The sequence below is a fragment of the Megascapheus bottae genome, chromosome X (assembly GCF_031878675.1).
Source record: "Megascapheus bottae isolate mThoBot1 chromosome X, mThoBot2.hap1, whole genome shotgun sequence".
NCBI classification, from domain to species: domain Eukaryota; kingdom Metazoa; phylum Chordata; class Mammalia; order Rodentia; family Geomyidae; genus Megascapheus; species Megascapheus bottae.
In genome coordinates this window covers 25,832,561-25,845,276 of record NC_143547.1, presented here as the reverse complement: position 1 = coordinate 25,845,276, position 12,716 = coordinate 25,832,561, and the positions used below count along the sequence as shown (strand labels likewise).

General features: G+C 38.6%; 1 protein-coding gene across 1 annotated transcript in view; it reads left to right on the top strand.

Moving 5' to 3' along the window:
• Maob (monoamine oxidase B) overlaps positions 1–12,716 on the top strand; it is an 88,881-nt gene that overhangs the window by 67,212 nt on the left and 8,953 nt on the right. Inside the window, exons 7-10 of the mRNA XM_090327227.1 lie at positions 212–361; positions 2,052–2,211; positions 9,708–9,804; positions 11,478–11,531. Of these exons, the coding sequence (XP_090183353.1) occupies positions 212–361; positions 2,052–2,211; positions 9,708–9,804; positions 11,478–11,531 (461 nt within the window). The remainder of the gene's footprint in view (positions 1–211; positions 362–2,051; positions 2,212–9,707; positions 9,805–11,477; positions 11,532–12,716) is intronic.

The following is a 12,716-nucleotide window of genomic DNA, read 5'->3' as shown; positions in this document are numbered from 1 at the left end:
TAACCACTAGAAAACCGGAAGTGGTGCTGTGGCTCCAGGAGTAGGGCTGTAGCCTTGAACTGAAGAGCTCAGGGACAGTGCCCAGGTCCAGAGTTTGAGACACATGACAGCAAAAAATAAAATAAAATAAAAGACATTTCTCTGTGATATATAATATATATGCCCATTTTTGTATTCCCCATTGAACTCTGAATCCTTGTTTTCTTTCCAGGAGAGGAAATTTGTGGGTGGATCTGGTCAAGTGAGTGAGCGGATAATGAACCTCCTGGGAGACCGAGTGAAGCTAGAAAGGCCAGTGATCCGCATTGACCAGACAGGAGAAAATGTCATTGTGGAGACCCTAAACCATGAAATGTATGAGGTAAGTAACACCCTTACACTAGAGGAAAAGACCAGACTCCCATAGTAACCAAAGCTTACATACAGACAAGAATATTCCAGAAATTACAGAGATTCTTTGCCATAGCTACCTGTTACTGAAAGAAAGGGCAAAAAGAATGAGAATAATTGGGAAAAAGATTACCAAAATATATTAGGCTCTTCTTACGTAGTTAAAATCCTAAAGGAAATATATATTTGAAAAATGTCAAGCACCTCCCACATAGCTGGCAATATTCTAGGAGTTAAAGAAATAGAAGTGAAAAAATAAATAAAACAGATGCATTCCCTGTCCTCATAAGGCTTCTATTACAGGAGAGAGGCTATAATCAAATACTTAATGTGAGGAAGACAAAGAGGAGTTGGAATCAGATGTAACTGAAGTCCATTACATGTATGACCTTGGATGTGACTGTGAGGAACTTGACTTTGACTTTAGGCATGATGGTGGTTTTAACCTAGGGAACAAAGAATAAGGGTTGCTTTAGGTTTTAATGGGATCCTTCTGGATTTTTAAAAATATAAATTTTATTGTAAATGTGATGTACAAAGAGGATATAGTTACATAAATAAGGCATTGAGTACATTTCTTTAAGCAGTGACCCCCCCCATTTTCTCCTACTATCCACCTATAGCCTCCCCCATCAATTTGTAAGTTCATTTCCATCACATTGTCTAGTAAACATCATTGTTGCATTAGCTGACTGTTTGTCCTACCATTTCTGTGCTTCCCCTTCCCTTCCCCAAATCAGATAATCTTATATACAAGACAAAGTGTACAGAAATCAAACACAGTGACAACAGGGAATAAAACAAGGGGGAAAAAAGGAAGAAAAAAGAAATAACTGCAAATCATAAAACAAGAAAACAACACTCTTGTTTCTATTTCTTGGCATTGATTTAGATAAGCATCATTTTATCTGGTCATATGCACATAGCTATTGAGCCATTATGATCCTTTCCTAAGAATACCCTGCTTTGTTTTCACTGGGTGATGCTTAGGCTGCTATTTAATTAATCATGTGCAAGTGTAATTATTTGTCTTTTACTAGCCATTGTATTAACTTGTAGATTTATAGACATATTGTAGTTATTGCAAGTGAAACCATGAAGCCAGTGTTTCTTTGGGCCTGGCTTGCTTTACTTGATAAATTTTTTCCAAGTGTGTTAATTTTCTTACAAATGGGTCAATGTCATTCTCTCTTATGAAAGCATAAAATTACATTGTGCATATATACCACATTCTCTTGTTCCATTCATCTACTGAGTGGCATGATTCCATATCTTATCTATGGTAAATAATACTGTAATAAGCTTAGTTGTGCTGGTGGCATTAGTGTTGGTCTGTGTTCATTTGGGTAAATGCCCAGAGTGAGATTCCTGAGTCATAGAGGGGGCTCTATGTTTAGTTTTTTGAAGAACCACCATACTGCTTTCCAGAGATCCTTCTGGCTTTGAGGTTAAAAAGTGGGAAGAAACAATAGGAAGAGAGAGAGAGAGAGAGAGAGAGAGAGAGAGAGAGAGAGAGAGAGAGAGAGAGAAGGAAGGAAGGAGGGAAGGAGGAGAGACAGAGAGACAGAGAGAAAGAGACAGAGAGAGAGAATCATTAGGAAAAAAGTCAAACAGCAGAAAATGAGACCAACAATGTTCAGCCACGTTGCCTTTTCTTTCAGGCTAAATATGTAATTAGTGCCATTCCTCCCATTCTGAGTATGAAGATACACTTCAATCCTCCTCTGCCAATGATGAGAAACCAGCTGATTACTCGGGTCCCTTTGGGTTCTGTCATCAAATGTATGGTTTATTATAAAGAGCCTTTCTGGAGGAAAAAGGGTGAGTATTTTTCTAATACAAAGACTGTCAAAAGAAGGTCCAAACATGGATTTGCTTGGAATTATTTCTACTTAGAATTCTGGATATAAAGGATTAGTCCAGATTCTAAACATATTTCTTACAAATTAAGTATATTGGAGTCTAGGTGTAGCAATAGAAACCTATAATCTCAGCTGCCATGACAGTGGCAGAAGTAGGAGGTTCTCAAGTCAACCTGGAGAAAAGTGCAAGATCCTTCCTCAAAACAAACTGAAAGAAGAAGAGCTGGGGGCTGGGAGTTTGGCCTAGTGGTAGAGTGCTTGCCTAGCATGCACGAAGACCCGGGTTCAATTCCTAGGTACCACATACATAGAAAAAAAGCCAGAAATGGTGCTGAGGCTCAAGTGGTAGAGCTCTAGCCTTGAGAAAGTCCAAGGACAGTGCTCAGGCTCTGAGCTCAAGCCCAGGACTGGCAAAAAAAAAAGAAGAGCTGGGAACCTAGGTCAGCGGTAGAGCAAACTGTTTAGCAAGCAGAAGACAGTTCAAACTCCAGAATTAACTTCACCCTAGAATTTGGAATATGCCAAACTATTTTTTATATATTTTTATTGTAATTAATAAAAGGGTTACATGATATTTGCCAGATAGAAGGTGCATTAGTTCACATACATTGATACCCTTTCACATATATTGGTACCCATTACCCTCCCCCCACCCCCCACCCACTCCCCGTATTGGTTTTCCCCCCTATCAAGTTTCAGATAACCAAATACAAATAAATTCAATATATCAGATAACAAAGTGAGATACTGTAACAATATGAGGTACCCAAGGGACAGCAAAGGAGATGAGGGATAACATAGTACATTAAGGACAACAATCATTCATTATGTGCCAAACTATTTTTTATAATTCACAAGAAAGCTTATTTAATCGCCATGCCAAATCCTGTGAGAATAAGTCACTAAATTTTCAAATACATGTTTCAAAAGCATGCATTACAGGCCCAGAGCGTGCTTGCCTAGCATGCATGAAGACCCAGGTTCGATTCCTTGGTACTACATATATAGAAAAATGCCGGAAGTGATGCTGTGGCTCAAGTGCTAGAGCTCTAACCTTGAGAAAGCCCAAGGACAGTACTCAGGCTCTGAGTTCAAGCTAGGACTGGCAAAAAAAAAACATGCATTGCTAAAGCCATTCACAAAGATAAGGATTTAGGTTGGGAATATGGCTCAGTGATTGTGCACTTGCCAAACACATGCAAATTCTTAGGTTCTATCCATAGCATAAGTGTACATTCACACACACACACACACACACACACACACACACACACATACACACAGAGTGCTGAGGATTCTGGGAGTTTCCGGGCCACCTCCCATTAGTGTCAGAATTCTGCTTTACTAAATAAGAATCATTTCTTTATTCGTGTATATAGTCATCAAGTGTCCTACTATTCTAGGTCAGATAGCACACAGAATGCTTATTGAAAGTACTGGATTCTGAAATGATATAGGCAATCACCTCTGCTTAATAATTAAGTCTCTGGCTACATGTGTTTACTGAACATTTGCAATAGCTAGTAACACCAAGGGAGCAAATATTTTTCCATTTCATTTTGAATTAAATGTTTTAAATATAAATGGCTGATTGGGGTTAATAATAATATCAAATAGAACAATTTTAAAGGAGGATGTGACTCAAGGGGTAAAGTGCCGCGTTGGCAAGTATAAGGCCCTGAGTTCAAATCTTAGTACTGACAAAAGAATCTGTGTATGTTGCAACTATTTCTCTCTTCCAACTAAATTCTCAAATACATATACACATGGATTTTTCCTTCTTTCTTTTTCTTTGTACATTCATTCTGTTCTTTCTTCTTTTCTCTTTGTTTTCTTCCCTTCTTTGTTCTCTTGCTCCCTTGTTCCCTTCCTTCATTTCTGCCTTTCTTCTTTTTTATTGTAATGTATAGAGGGGTTACAGTTATAGTTACCAGATAGGGAGGTGCATTACTTCTCACACATTGATACCCCTTCTCATGTTTTTGTCCCCATTTCCCTTCCCCTCCCCCTCCCCTCATTTTTCCCCTCCTATTTCATATAAACAAGTAAATATCTATGTAACATACCAGGTAACAAAGTGGGATACTGTAACAATGTGAGATTAACCAAAGGGAAACATAAGAGAAGAGAGAAAAGCATAGTACAATACAAATAACAGTCACTCATAATTAAGCTCTTGTTTCCATGTCTTAGAGGTCCATTAATTGGGCCTTTCTTCTTATATTTGTGCTGGAGATGGAACCCAGAATGCATGTTAAGCACATATTCCACCACTGAGCTACACCTTTAGTCTCTACATTGGGCCTTTTTATTTCTCTCTTTAGCAATGAGTTCCAAATATTTTTTAGCTCTGTATGTTAAAAAAATTAAATATGAACTACCATTCTATTCCTAATTATACACACACTTGTGAAAAGATGAATTGTTATAACTATAAAACATGCAAAGCATACTTTTATTTTGACAGTACTGGAATTTGAATTCAGACCCCCATGCTTGTTAAGCAGGTACTCTACTGTTAAGCTATGCTTCTAGTACTTTATTCTGGTTACTTTGATATTGAATCTCACTTTCTGCTCAGCCATATGCCTGGATCTTGCTCTTTGTATTTTATATTTCCTTCTGTAGCTAGGATAACAGATACACACCACCAAACAGCTTCTCCCATCAAGATAAGGGTATAGTTGCTGAGCATTGGTGGCTCATTCTTCTAATCCTAGGTATTCAGGAGACTGAGGTCTGAGAAGTGAGGTTTGAGACCAGCCTGGGAAAACAAATTCATGAGACTCTTACTTCCAGTTTCCTATCAAAAATCTAGAGGTAGAGATATGGCTCAAGTATTAGTGAGTGACAAAACATTGAGCAAGAGCTTAAGGCCCAAAGTTCAAGCCTCAATACTGGCATATGCACACACAAATAGTGAAACATAGGGAATATTTTTTACTTGGTTGGCCTGGAAATATAATTCTCCAGATGTCAGGTTCTCACGTAGCTGGGATAACAGGTGCCTGCCACTAAACCTAGCTGTTGGTTGAGAAGAGGTCTCATGAACTTTTCTTCAGGTTCGCCTTGAACTACAGTCCGCCCAGTCTCAGCCTCCTGAAGTGGCATGTGCCAACATGCCAAACAAAGAGACTTTTTGAAAAGCTAAAGTTAAAATTTAAAAATTTTGTCATTTTTTTCCTTTTGTTGGGACATACAATCTCAATATATGCATACCCTGCTCGTAGAGCACTATTTTTGGTATGCAGGTAGTGGGGTTGAACTCAGGCTTTTAGTGCTGACCCTGAGATTCTTTTTCTTTTGTTCACAAGGCTCTACTACTTGAGCCACATCTCTATTTTTAGCTTTTTGGTAGTTTATAGACTTTCTTACCCAGGCTAGCTTCAAACAATGATCCTCAGATCTCAGCCTCATGAGTAGCTAGATTACAGATGGAAGCCACTGCTGCCCAACTATAGATTCTATAGGCATTCTGCACTAGTTTAGTCATTACACATGTATGGTATATTTCATATCTAGTGAGACAAACATATTTTTTCTCATTTTGTCTTTAGTTACTGTTCTTCTACATAAATGTTGAGATTATTTAGTCAGGACTCCTTCCTCCACAAACTACACATAGAAAGATCCTGTTGGATTCTTTCATTCTGATATCCCTCTTTATCAATTTCCATAGGTACAATATCCTTTCTATTTAGTTGCTGAATATTTCAGAATGCCACTTGTCTTTTACTCTGTTCCTTCTGGTTGGTTGATTGTTTCATCGTTTTTCATCACCTTTCCTTCTTAAATGACATGGTAGAAATTCCAAGAATGATACCAGTCTCATCTGATCTGGCTATGGCTTTTTTTTTTTGGACTGTGTCTGGGTCCTTCATTTTTTGCAAGTGCATCGGTATGGCTGAGACCAGCTTTGCCCTGAGAAAGAAATGTCTTTAGAGGGCCTCTGTCTAAAAAGATATGCCTTCACCCTGCCCACCTGGCATACTGAGCTCATCCCTGATCCTGCCAATGAAACCTTCCATGATTAGCATGAACCAACCCTTCTCTCCTTGTCCTGTTTGTCTCTACTTTTACTTGCCTGCCTAGAACAAGTAATTCATGACTTTTTTTGCCACTGGTAGCTAGAGCTTAAACTTAGAGTCTGGGCACTTTCACTGAGCTTGTTTTGCTCAAAAGTAGTGGCTCTGTCACTTGAGCCACAGCTCCACTTCCAGTGTTTTGGTGGCTAATTGGAGATAAGAATCTCATGGACTTTCCTCTCCTGGCAAACTTTGAACTGTTATCCTCAAACTTCAGCCTCTTGAGTATCTAGGATTACAGGCTTAAGCTACCAGTGCCTGGCATAGGTTCTGTATTTTTTTTAACAGTTGATACATTTCTTCTTTAGTCTCTTCTCACCTAAGAGGCATACATATATATCTCTGACATGTAGCTGTCTGAGACATTGAGTCAGGTGCATGGTGAAGATGAATGTGGGAGAAGCAATACGGGTAGTTTAAGCCTTTTCTGTGTCTTCTCATACACAGGTACATGCACCTAGGATGGATGGGGAGCTGTGTGCCCCCAAAGTTCTTTCTTTGTTGTCCCTTCCCATTTTTAGATCATCTTATTGCCTATGCTCTATAACATTTGGTCCAGAGTCTTCCACCACAATTTTGTTTAAACAAACTTACATTTGTAAGTAAAAGTAGAACAAAAGGAGGTGCATATTACTAGAGCATTTTACATTCTGGCTTGACATTTTCACTCCTACATTTTCACTGCTACAGTCCTGGTGAAATCACAGATAGAGGCTTCCCCTTATATTCATGGTAGGTTGGATCAGTTCCAGGGCCCTCATGGAAACCAAATACCTGGATGTTCAAGTCCCTTAGATAAAACGATATAACTTTTGCATAAAACCTACCCACATCCTCTCACATACTTTAGATCAATTATCAAATGGCCTAGACATGTTTGGAACACATGTCTTCCACAAACATTGCCTACTCAGTCTTCCTCTTTTCTAAATTTGTTTCATTGTAAAGATGATATACGGAGGGGCTACAGTCACGTAAGTCAGGTAAGGAGTACATTTCTCCTTGAACAGTGTTACCTCTTCCCCAGTTGTTCCCTCCCAATCTTCCTCTCCCAAAATATGTACAGTTCATTTCAGCATAGTGTCTGGCGAATACCATTGCTGCATTGGCCCACCCTTTGTCCAGCCATTTCTGTGCCTTAACCTCAGTCCTCCTCTTGACAAGGATTTTCAACTGACAGTTGTTTTGAATCCACACATACAGGATCTGCTGATGCCACACTGGGCAGCAGGAACTGCATTTACTTCAAGAGAGGAAATGGGAAAACATTATTATCCAAAAGAACTGGAAATTGCTTTCTTAATTGATTTTTAATTTTTGTTATATTTATACAAAGGGCTTTCAATGCAACCTGTCAGTTTGTGAGTGCAATGCATCCTGATCAATGTCACCCCTTTTATTATTCTCCATCCATCTCTCCCAAGTCTATCCATCAAACCCTCAAATTAGTTGGTTCAACTTTCACACATGTACATTGAATATTACGATCGCTTTTGCTCAACTTTCCTCTCTCCTTTTGTCTGCCTTCTTAATTATTTTTTCCATATATTTTATTGTAATTAATAGAAGGGTTACATGATATTTGCCAGATAGAAGGTGCATTAATTGACGTACATTGATACCCTTTCTCATGTCTTGGTCCCCATTTCCCTCCCCACGACCCCCACCCCTTATCTTTAATTATTCTTTTTTATTGTAATTACTAGAGGGGTTACAATCATATTCACCAGATTGATACACTTTCTCATGTTTTTGGCCCCATTTCCCTCCCCCAACCCCTCCCCTCATCTTGTTTTCCCCCCTTCCCTTTCCTTTTCCAAATAAACAAATAAACATACATCCATGTATATATATATATATAATATACCAGATTACAAGGTAAGATACTATAACAATATGAGACTAACCAAGGGACAACAAAAGAGATGAGAAATTACAGTACATTAAGAAAAATAATCACACATTATATAGCTCTTGTTTCCATATCCTGAAGATCCATTCATTTAGCCTCATCCTATATTGCCTTATGTATATAGGTTTTGAGCTCATTTAATCCTATACTAGGAGAGTACAAGGTCTGTACTAATTATTACAATTGAGGGAAACCATAGAGCCTATGTTCCTTTGGGTGTAGCTTACTTCACTTAATATGATTTTTTTCTAAGTGTTTCCATTTCCTTATATTTCCTTTCTGATGGCACCATAGTATTCCATTGTGTATAAATGCTACATGTTCTTGATCCAATCATCTGCTGAGGGGCATCTGGGGGACTGCATTAAACTGCAGAGCTTCTGCATGGCAAAGGACATAGCTAGCAAGTTAAATAGAAAGCCCACAGACTGGGAGATCTTCACTAGCTGTATAACAGACAAAGACCTCATATCTAAAATATATCAATAGCTAAAATAATGAATCACTCCAAAACTAATCTTCAAAGAAACTGCCTTCCTAATTATTCTTGAGATGAAAACAGGTCTTTAGGAGCCCATGTCTGAATTGAGGATTTGGGACTGTATGGGTTTCAGTTATCCGTGTTCTTTCTGCCTTATTTCCATGCAGTTAAAAATACTTCGAATAAACAAGAGTTAGGTATAATTCGTGCACATTTGTAATCACAGCTACAGGGAAGTTGAAGCAAAAAGGTCACTTCAGCCAGGTGTTTGGGGCAACATATGAGATCTCGTCTGTTACATAATGAACAAAAATTAAAGAACAACTGGATCTTCATAAAACCAAACATTCAGTACCTTCTGTTTTTACAGAATGGAGGTGTATTTCCATTGAGCGCTATTTGTTTGTTTGTTTGTGTATCGTGCTCTGAACAGGGCTTAAATTCCGGGCCCCTAGCTACTGCTTAGCTTTTTCACTCGTGATTGGTACTCTACCACTTGAGCCAGGCTTCCAGCCTGAGATTTTGCTGATTAGTAAGAAATAGAGTCTCAGACTTTTCTGTCTAGGCCGTCTTTGATTCTCCATCATCTGGAACTCAGCCTCCTGAGCTAAAATTACAAGCATGAGCCACCAAAGTCCAGCTCACATTGTGTCATTTATTCTGATGCCTAGTGAATAAAGAAATATGGAGTACAAGTAACAGCCAGAAAAAATAGATTTCATTAAATGAAATTGAGAACATCACATGGCCCTACTGTTTGTAAATAAGTGGTTGCATATATGGTTTGATTTTTTCACAAACATTAACTCAATCTTTTAGACATCACCTTGGCTTGCCATCATACATTTAGAATGTGATATTTTATGGCTTTCTATAATATTCTAAATCTTTGGGCTTCTCCAATTGAAAACTGTGCTTCATTTTAAGGAGATAGGATTGGATGATAAACAATCTTTTCCATTTTAATGTTCTCCAAGATTTCTGTGGAACCATGATCATCGAAGGAGAGGATGCGCCAATTGCCTATACACTGGATGATACCAAACCTGATGGCAGCTGCGCCGCTATAATGGGGTAAGGCATGATTATGGTATTCATGGTTTACAGGATACTGAAACATTGTTGATAACTAGATCCTAAACTTTGTGAAATAACTTTAATTTGATGTTACTACTCTCAAGATCCAGCCACAGAAACTTTCTTATTGCTTCTTTTTCTCAAGTTCCTTTAAGAAACAAGTTAAATTCCCTAACATTTGAAAATGTGTTGTTCTAAGATTTTGCTTGACATTTACTTTTAGGGCAGATATGATGAACTCTCTTTTGCCGAAACATAATACTAAAACCTTACTTTAGGTTGTTTTACTAAGAGGGTTTCTTGGTGAGGCTACGTGGTTACCAGTGTTGTATTAGTCTTTTTTGTGTTGCTGTTAACAAAGTATTAGAGACTAACTTATAAAGAAAATAGGATTATTGTAGCTCACAGTTTTAGAAGTCCAAGTCCATGATGCTGTATCTTCTTGGATTCTGGTCAGGGCCTCATGCTGTTCCATGCATAATGAAGAAAGAGAAAGAAGTGGCCGCGTGGAAATAGTTTCAATGGCAAGAGAGGACAAAAGAGAGCAAATAATCAGAAGCCATAGCAGCTCTGTAACAATCTGTACTAGCAAGAGCCAATCCAGAGTCGCTGGAAGTATATTAACCCTTCTCTATGGACAGATCCCACAAAACCCTAAATGCCTTTTAAGGGTCCCACCACAACTCAATACCACCACATTGTAAATTGAATTACATCATGAGTTTTAGCGGGGATAAATCATCCAAATCATAGAAAGTATGATTTATGTGCAATGCTGATATTTTCTGAGAGTCACGGAGAGAAAACAAGTCCATATCTATCCACAGTTTGCAAGGGTAGCTGGAGGATGTCTTGAGGGCTGGTATTCACCCCAAACAATGTTTCACTGGAGCAGAGAAATGCAAGATGACCACTAGGGCAAGTGTGTTTATTTCATAATAAGCCAAGGTGCTGGGCACCAGCAGCTCACGCCTGACATCCTAGCTACTCAGGAGACTGAGATCTGAGGATCATGGGTTAAAGCCCGCCTAGGCAGGAAAGTCTGTAAAACTTATCTCCAATTAGCCAGCAAATATCTGGAAGTAAGGGTGTGGCTCAAGTGGTACTGTGCCAGCCTTGAGGGATAAAAGCACAGGGAGGGATCCTAGGCCCTGAGCTCAAGCCTACTTATTACTGGAATATTTTTGCATTTAAAAATACACCAATAAGGCAGCAGGAAGTTGAAAAACATCCTAGGGCTAGAAATTAGGCAGAAATGAGAAGGTTGGGAGCTCAGGAGTCACCCAGAGAAGGCAGATCCAAAGAGAAAGGATTAATGGAATGGGCGTTCAGATGCAGTCTTCCCTGGCATTGAGACTCGGGGCTCCTTTTTATCTGCTACCAGTCTGAGGGGGTGGAGAAGAGAATATGTCATAGTAATACCACAGCAGCAATTATAGCCAGATATGTACTGAACGGTCCCTTGAGTCCCCAAAGCCAGCAGGTGCTCTTCAGTGTCAAGAGAGCAACGTGGAAATGGTAAAAGTGAACATAAAATAAGCTGGTGTCGAAATTATTTCTTCTGGCTAGCTGTTAACATTGTTCACTGGGCAGCCTAGCAGGTATAGAAATGAGGACAGGATGAAGACAAAACATTAATTTCTTCCCTTTTCCTCCTTTGTATGTTTTAGATTTATCCTTTCTCACAAAGCTAGAAAACTGGCCCGCCTCACCAAAGAAGAAAGGTAACCAAAATTGCTTCCTCTCCATTCCCACTCCCCTATATCCATCCTTCCTTCCTTCCTTCCTTCCTTCCTTCCTTCCTTCCTTCCTTCCTTCCTTCCTTCTTTGCCTACTTGCTTGTCTTACAGTTTTGTTTAGCTCTGAGCTTGCTGAATGCCTACAAACATATGTATTTCTCATACTATGTCTGCTATATTAATTATGAGTCTCACATAAAGATGCAGTGTTGATAACTTAGCAACCAAGTATTCAAGTTAATATTTATTGAGTTTATAGTACAATTGATATCATGTTAAGAATATAGAGATTATGGGAATGGATGTACCCCAATTGCTGAAAATTGACATGTTCAGGAGATACTCAGGTAAACAAATTACTGAATCAGTTAGCAGTACATGGACAAAGCATAGCAATTAGAGATTATAGTTGCAAATGGCCTAATTTTAATAGAGGTGGCAATTTCTTCAGGCAATTAACATTTACCACTGCCAGTTCTATAGTGCCACAAACTACTGGTAATACATTTACCAAATAAGAACCCTGAGAGTTGGTATAGTGTATCTTCTCCCTTCTATCAGGTGTGATTCTCCTTGACCAATGCCACTGCCAAGTGTGGCCTGGACTATGAACATCTGCTCAAGACACATAGCTATAGATGTTTTGATTAAGATATACGACCATAAAGATTAGGAATGCTGCCTGCTTGGTCCACTGCTGGATCTCCAGTACCTACAGCAAATAGTTTGTTTTATACTATAAGAAAATTATATGTTCTTTTTTTGAAGTAACTTTTTGTTGAATCTGTCTTTTCTCCTGTAACTTGAAATGCTCAACTTTGGAGATTCAAAATCTCCTTATGTGTTTGCTTCTACATACAAATTTATTTTATAATTATATTATAATTTTATAATTTCATAACTCTGCCTAACCATTCTTCTGCTGTAGCAAGTTATTCCATTTATATAAAGGGGGTGTTATAGAGAGATGAAGAAATTAGGCACATTTTGATAGCATTGGGGTTTGAACTTAGGTTTGAGCTGCCTGTTAGGTAGTTATTTCAAGTATTTTTTGGTAGAAAGAATTCCTGCAGGTGAAGGATGGTAGCTCATGCCTATACACATAGCTACTCATAAGTCTGACATCTAGAGGAACTCAATTCAAAGCAAGCCCAGTCAGCAAAGTTTGTA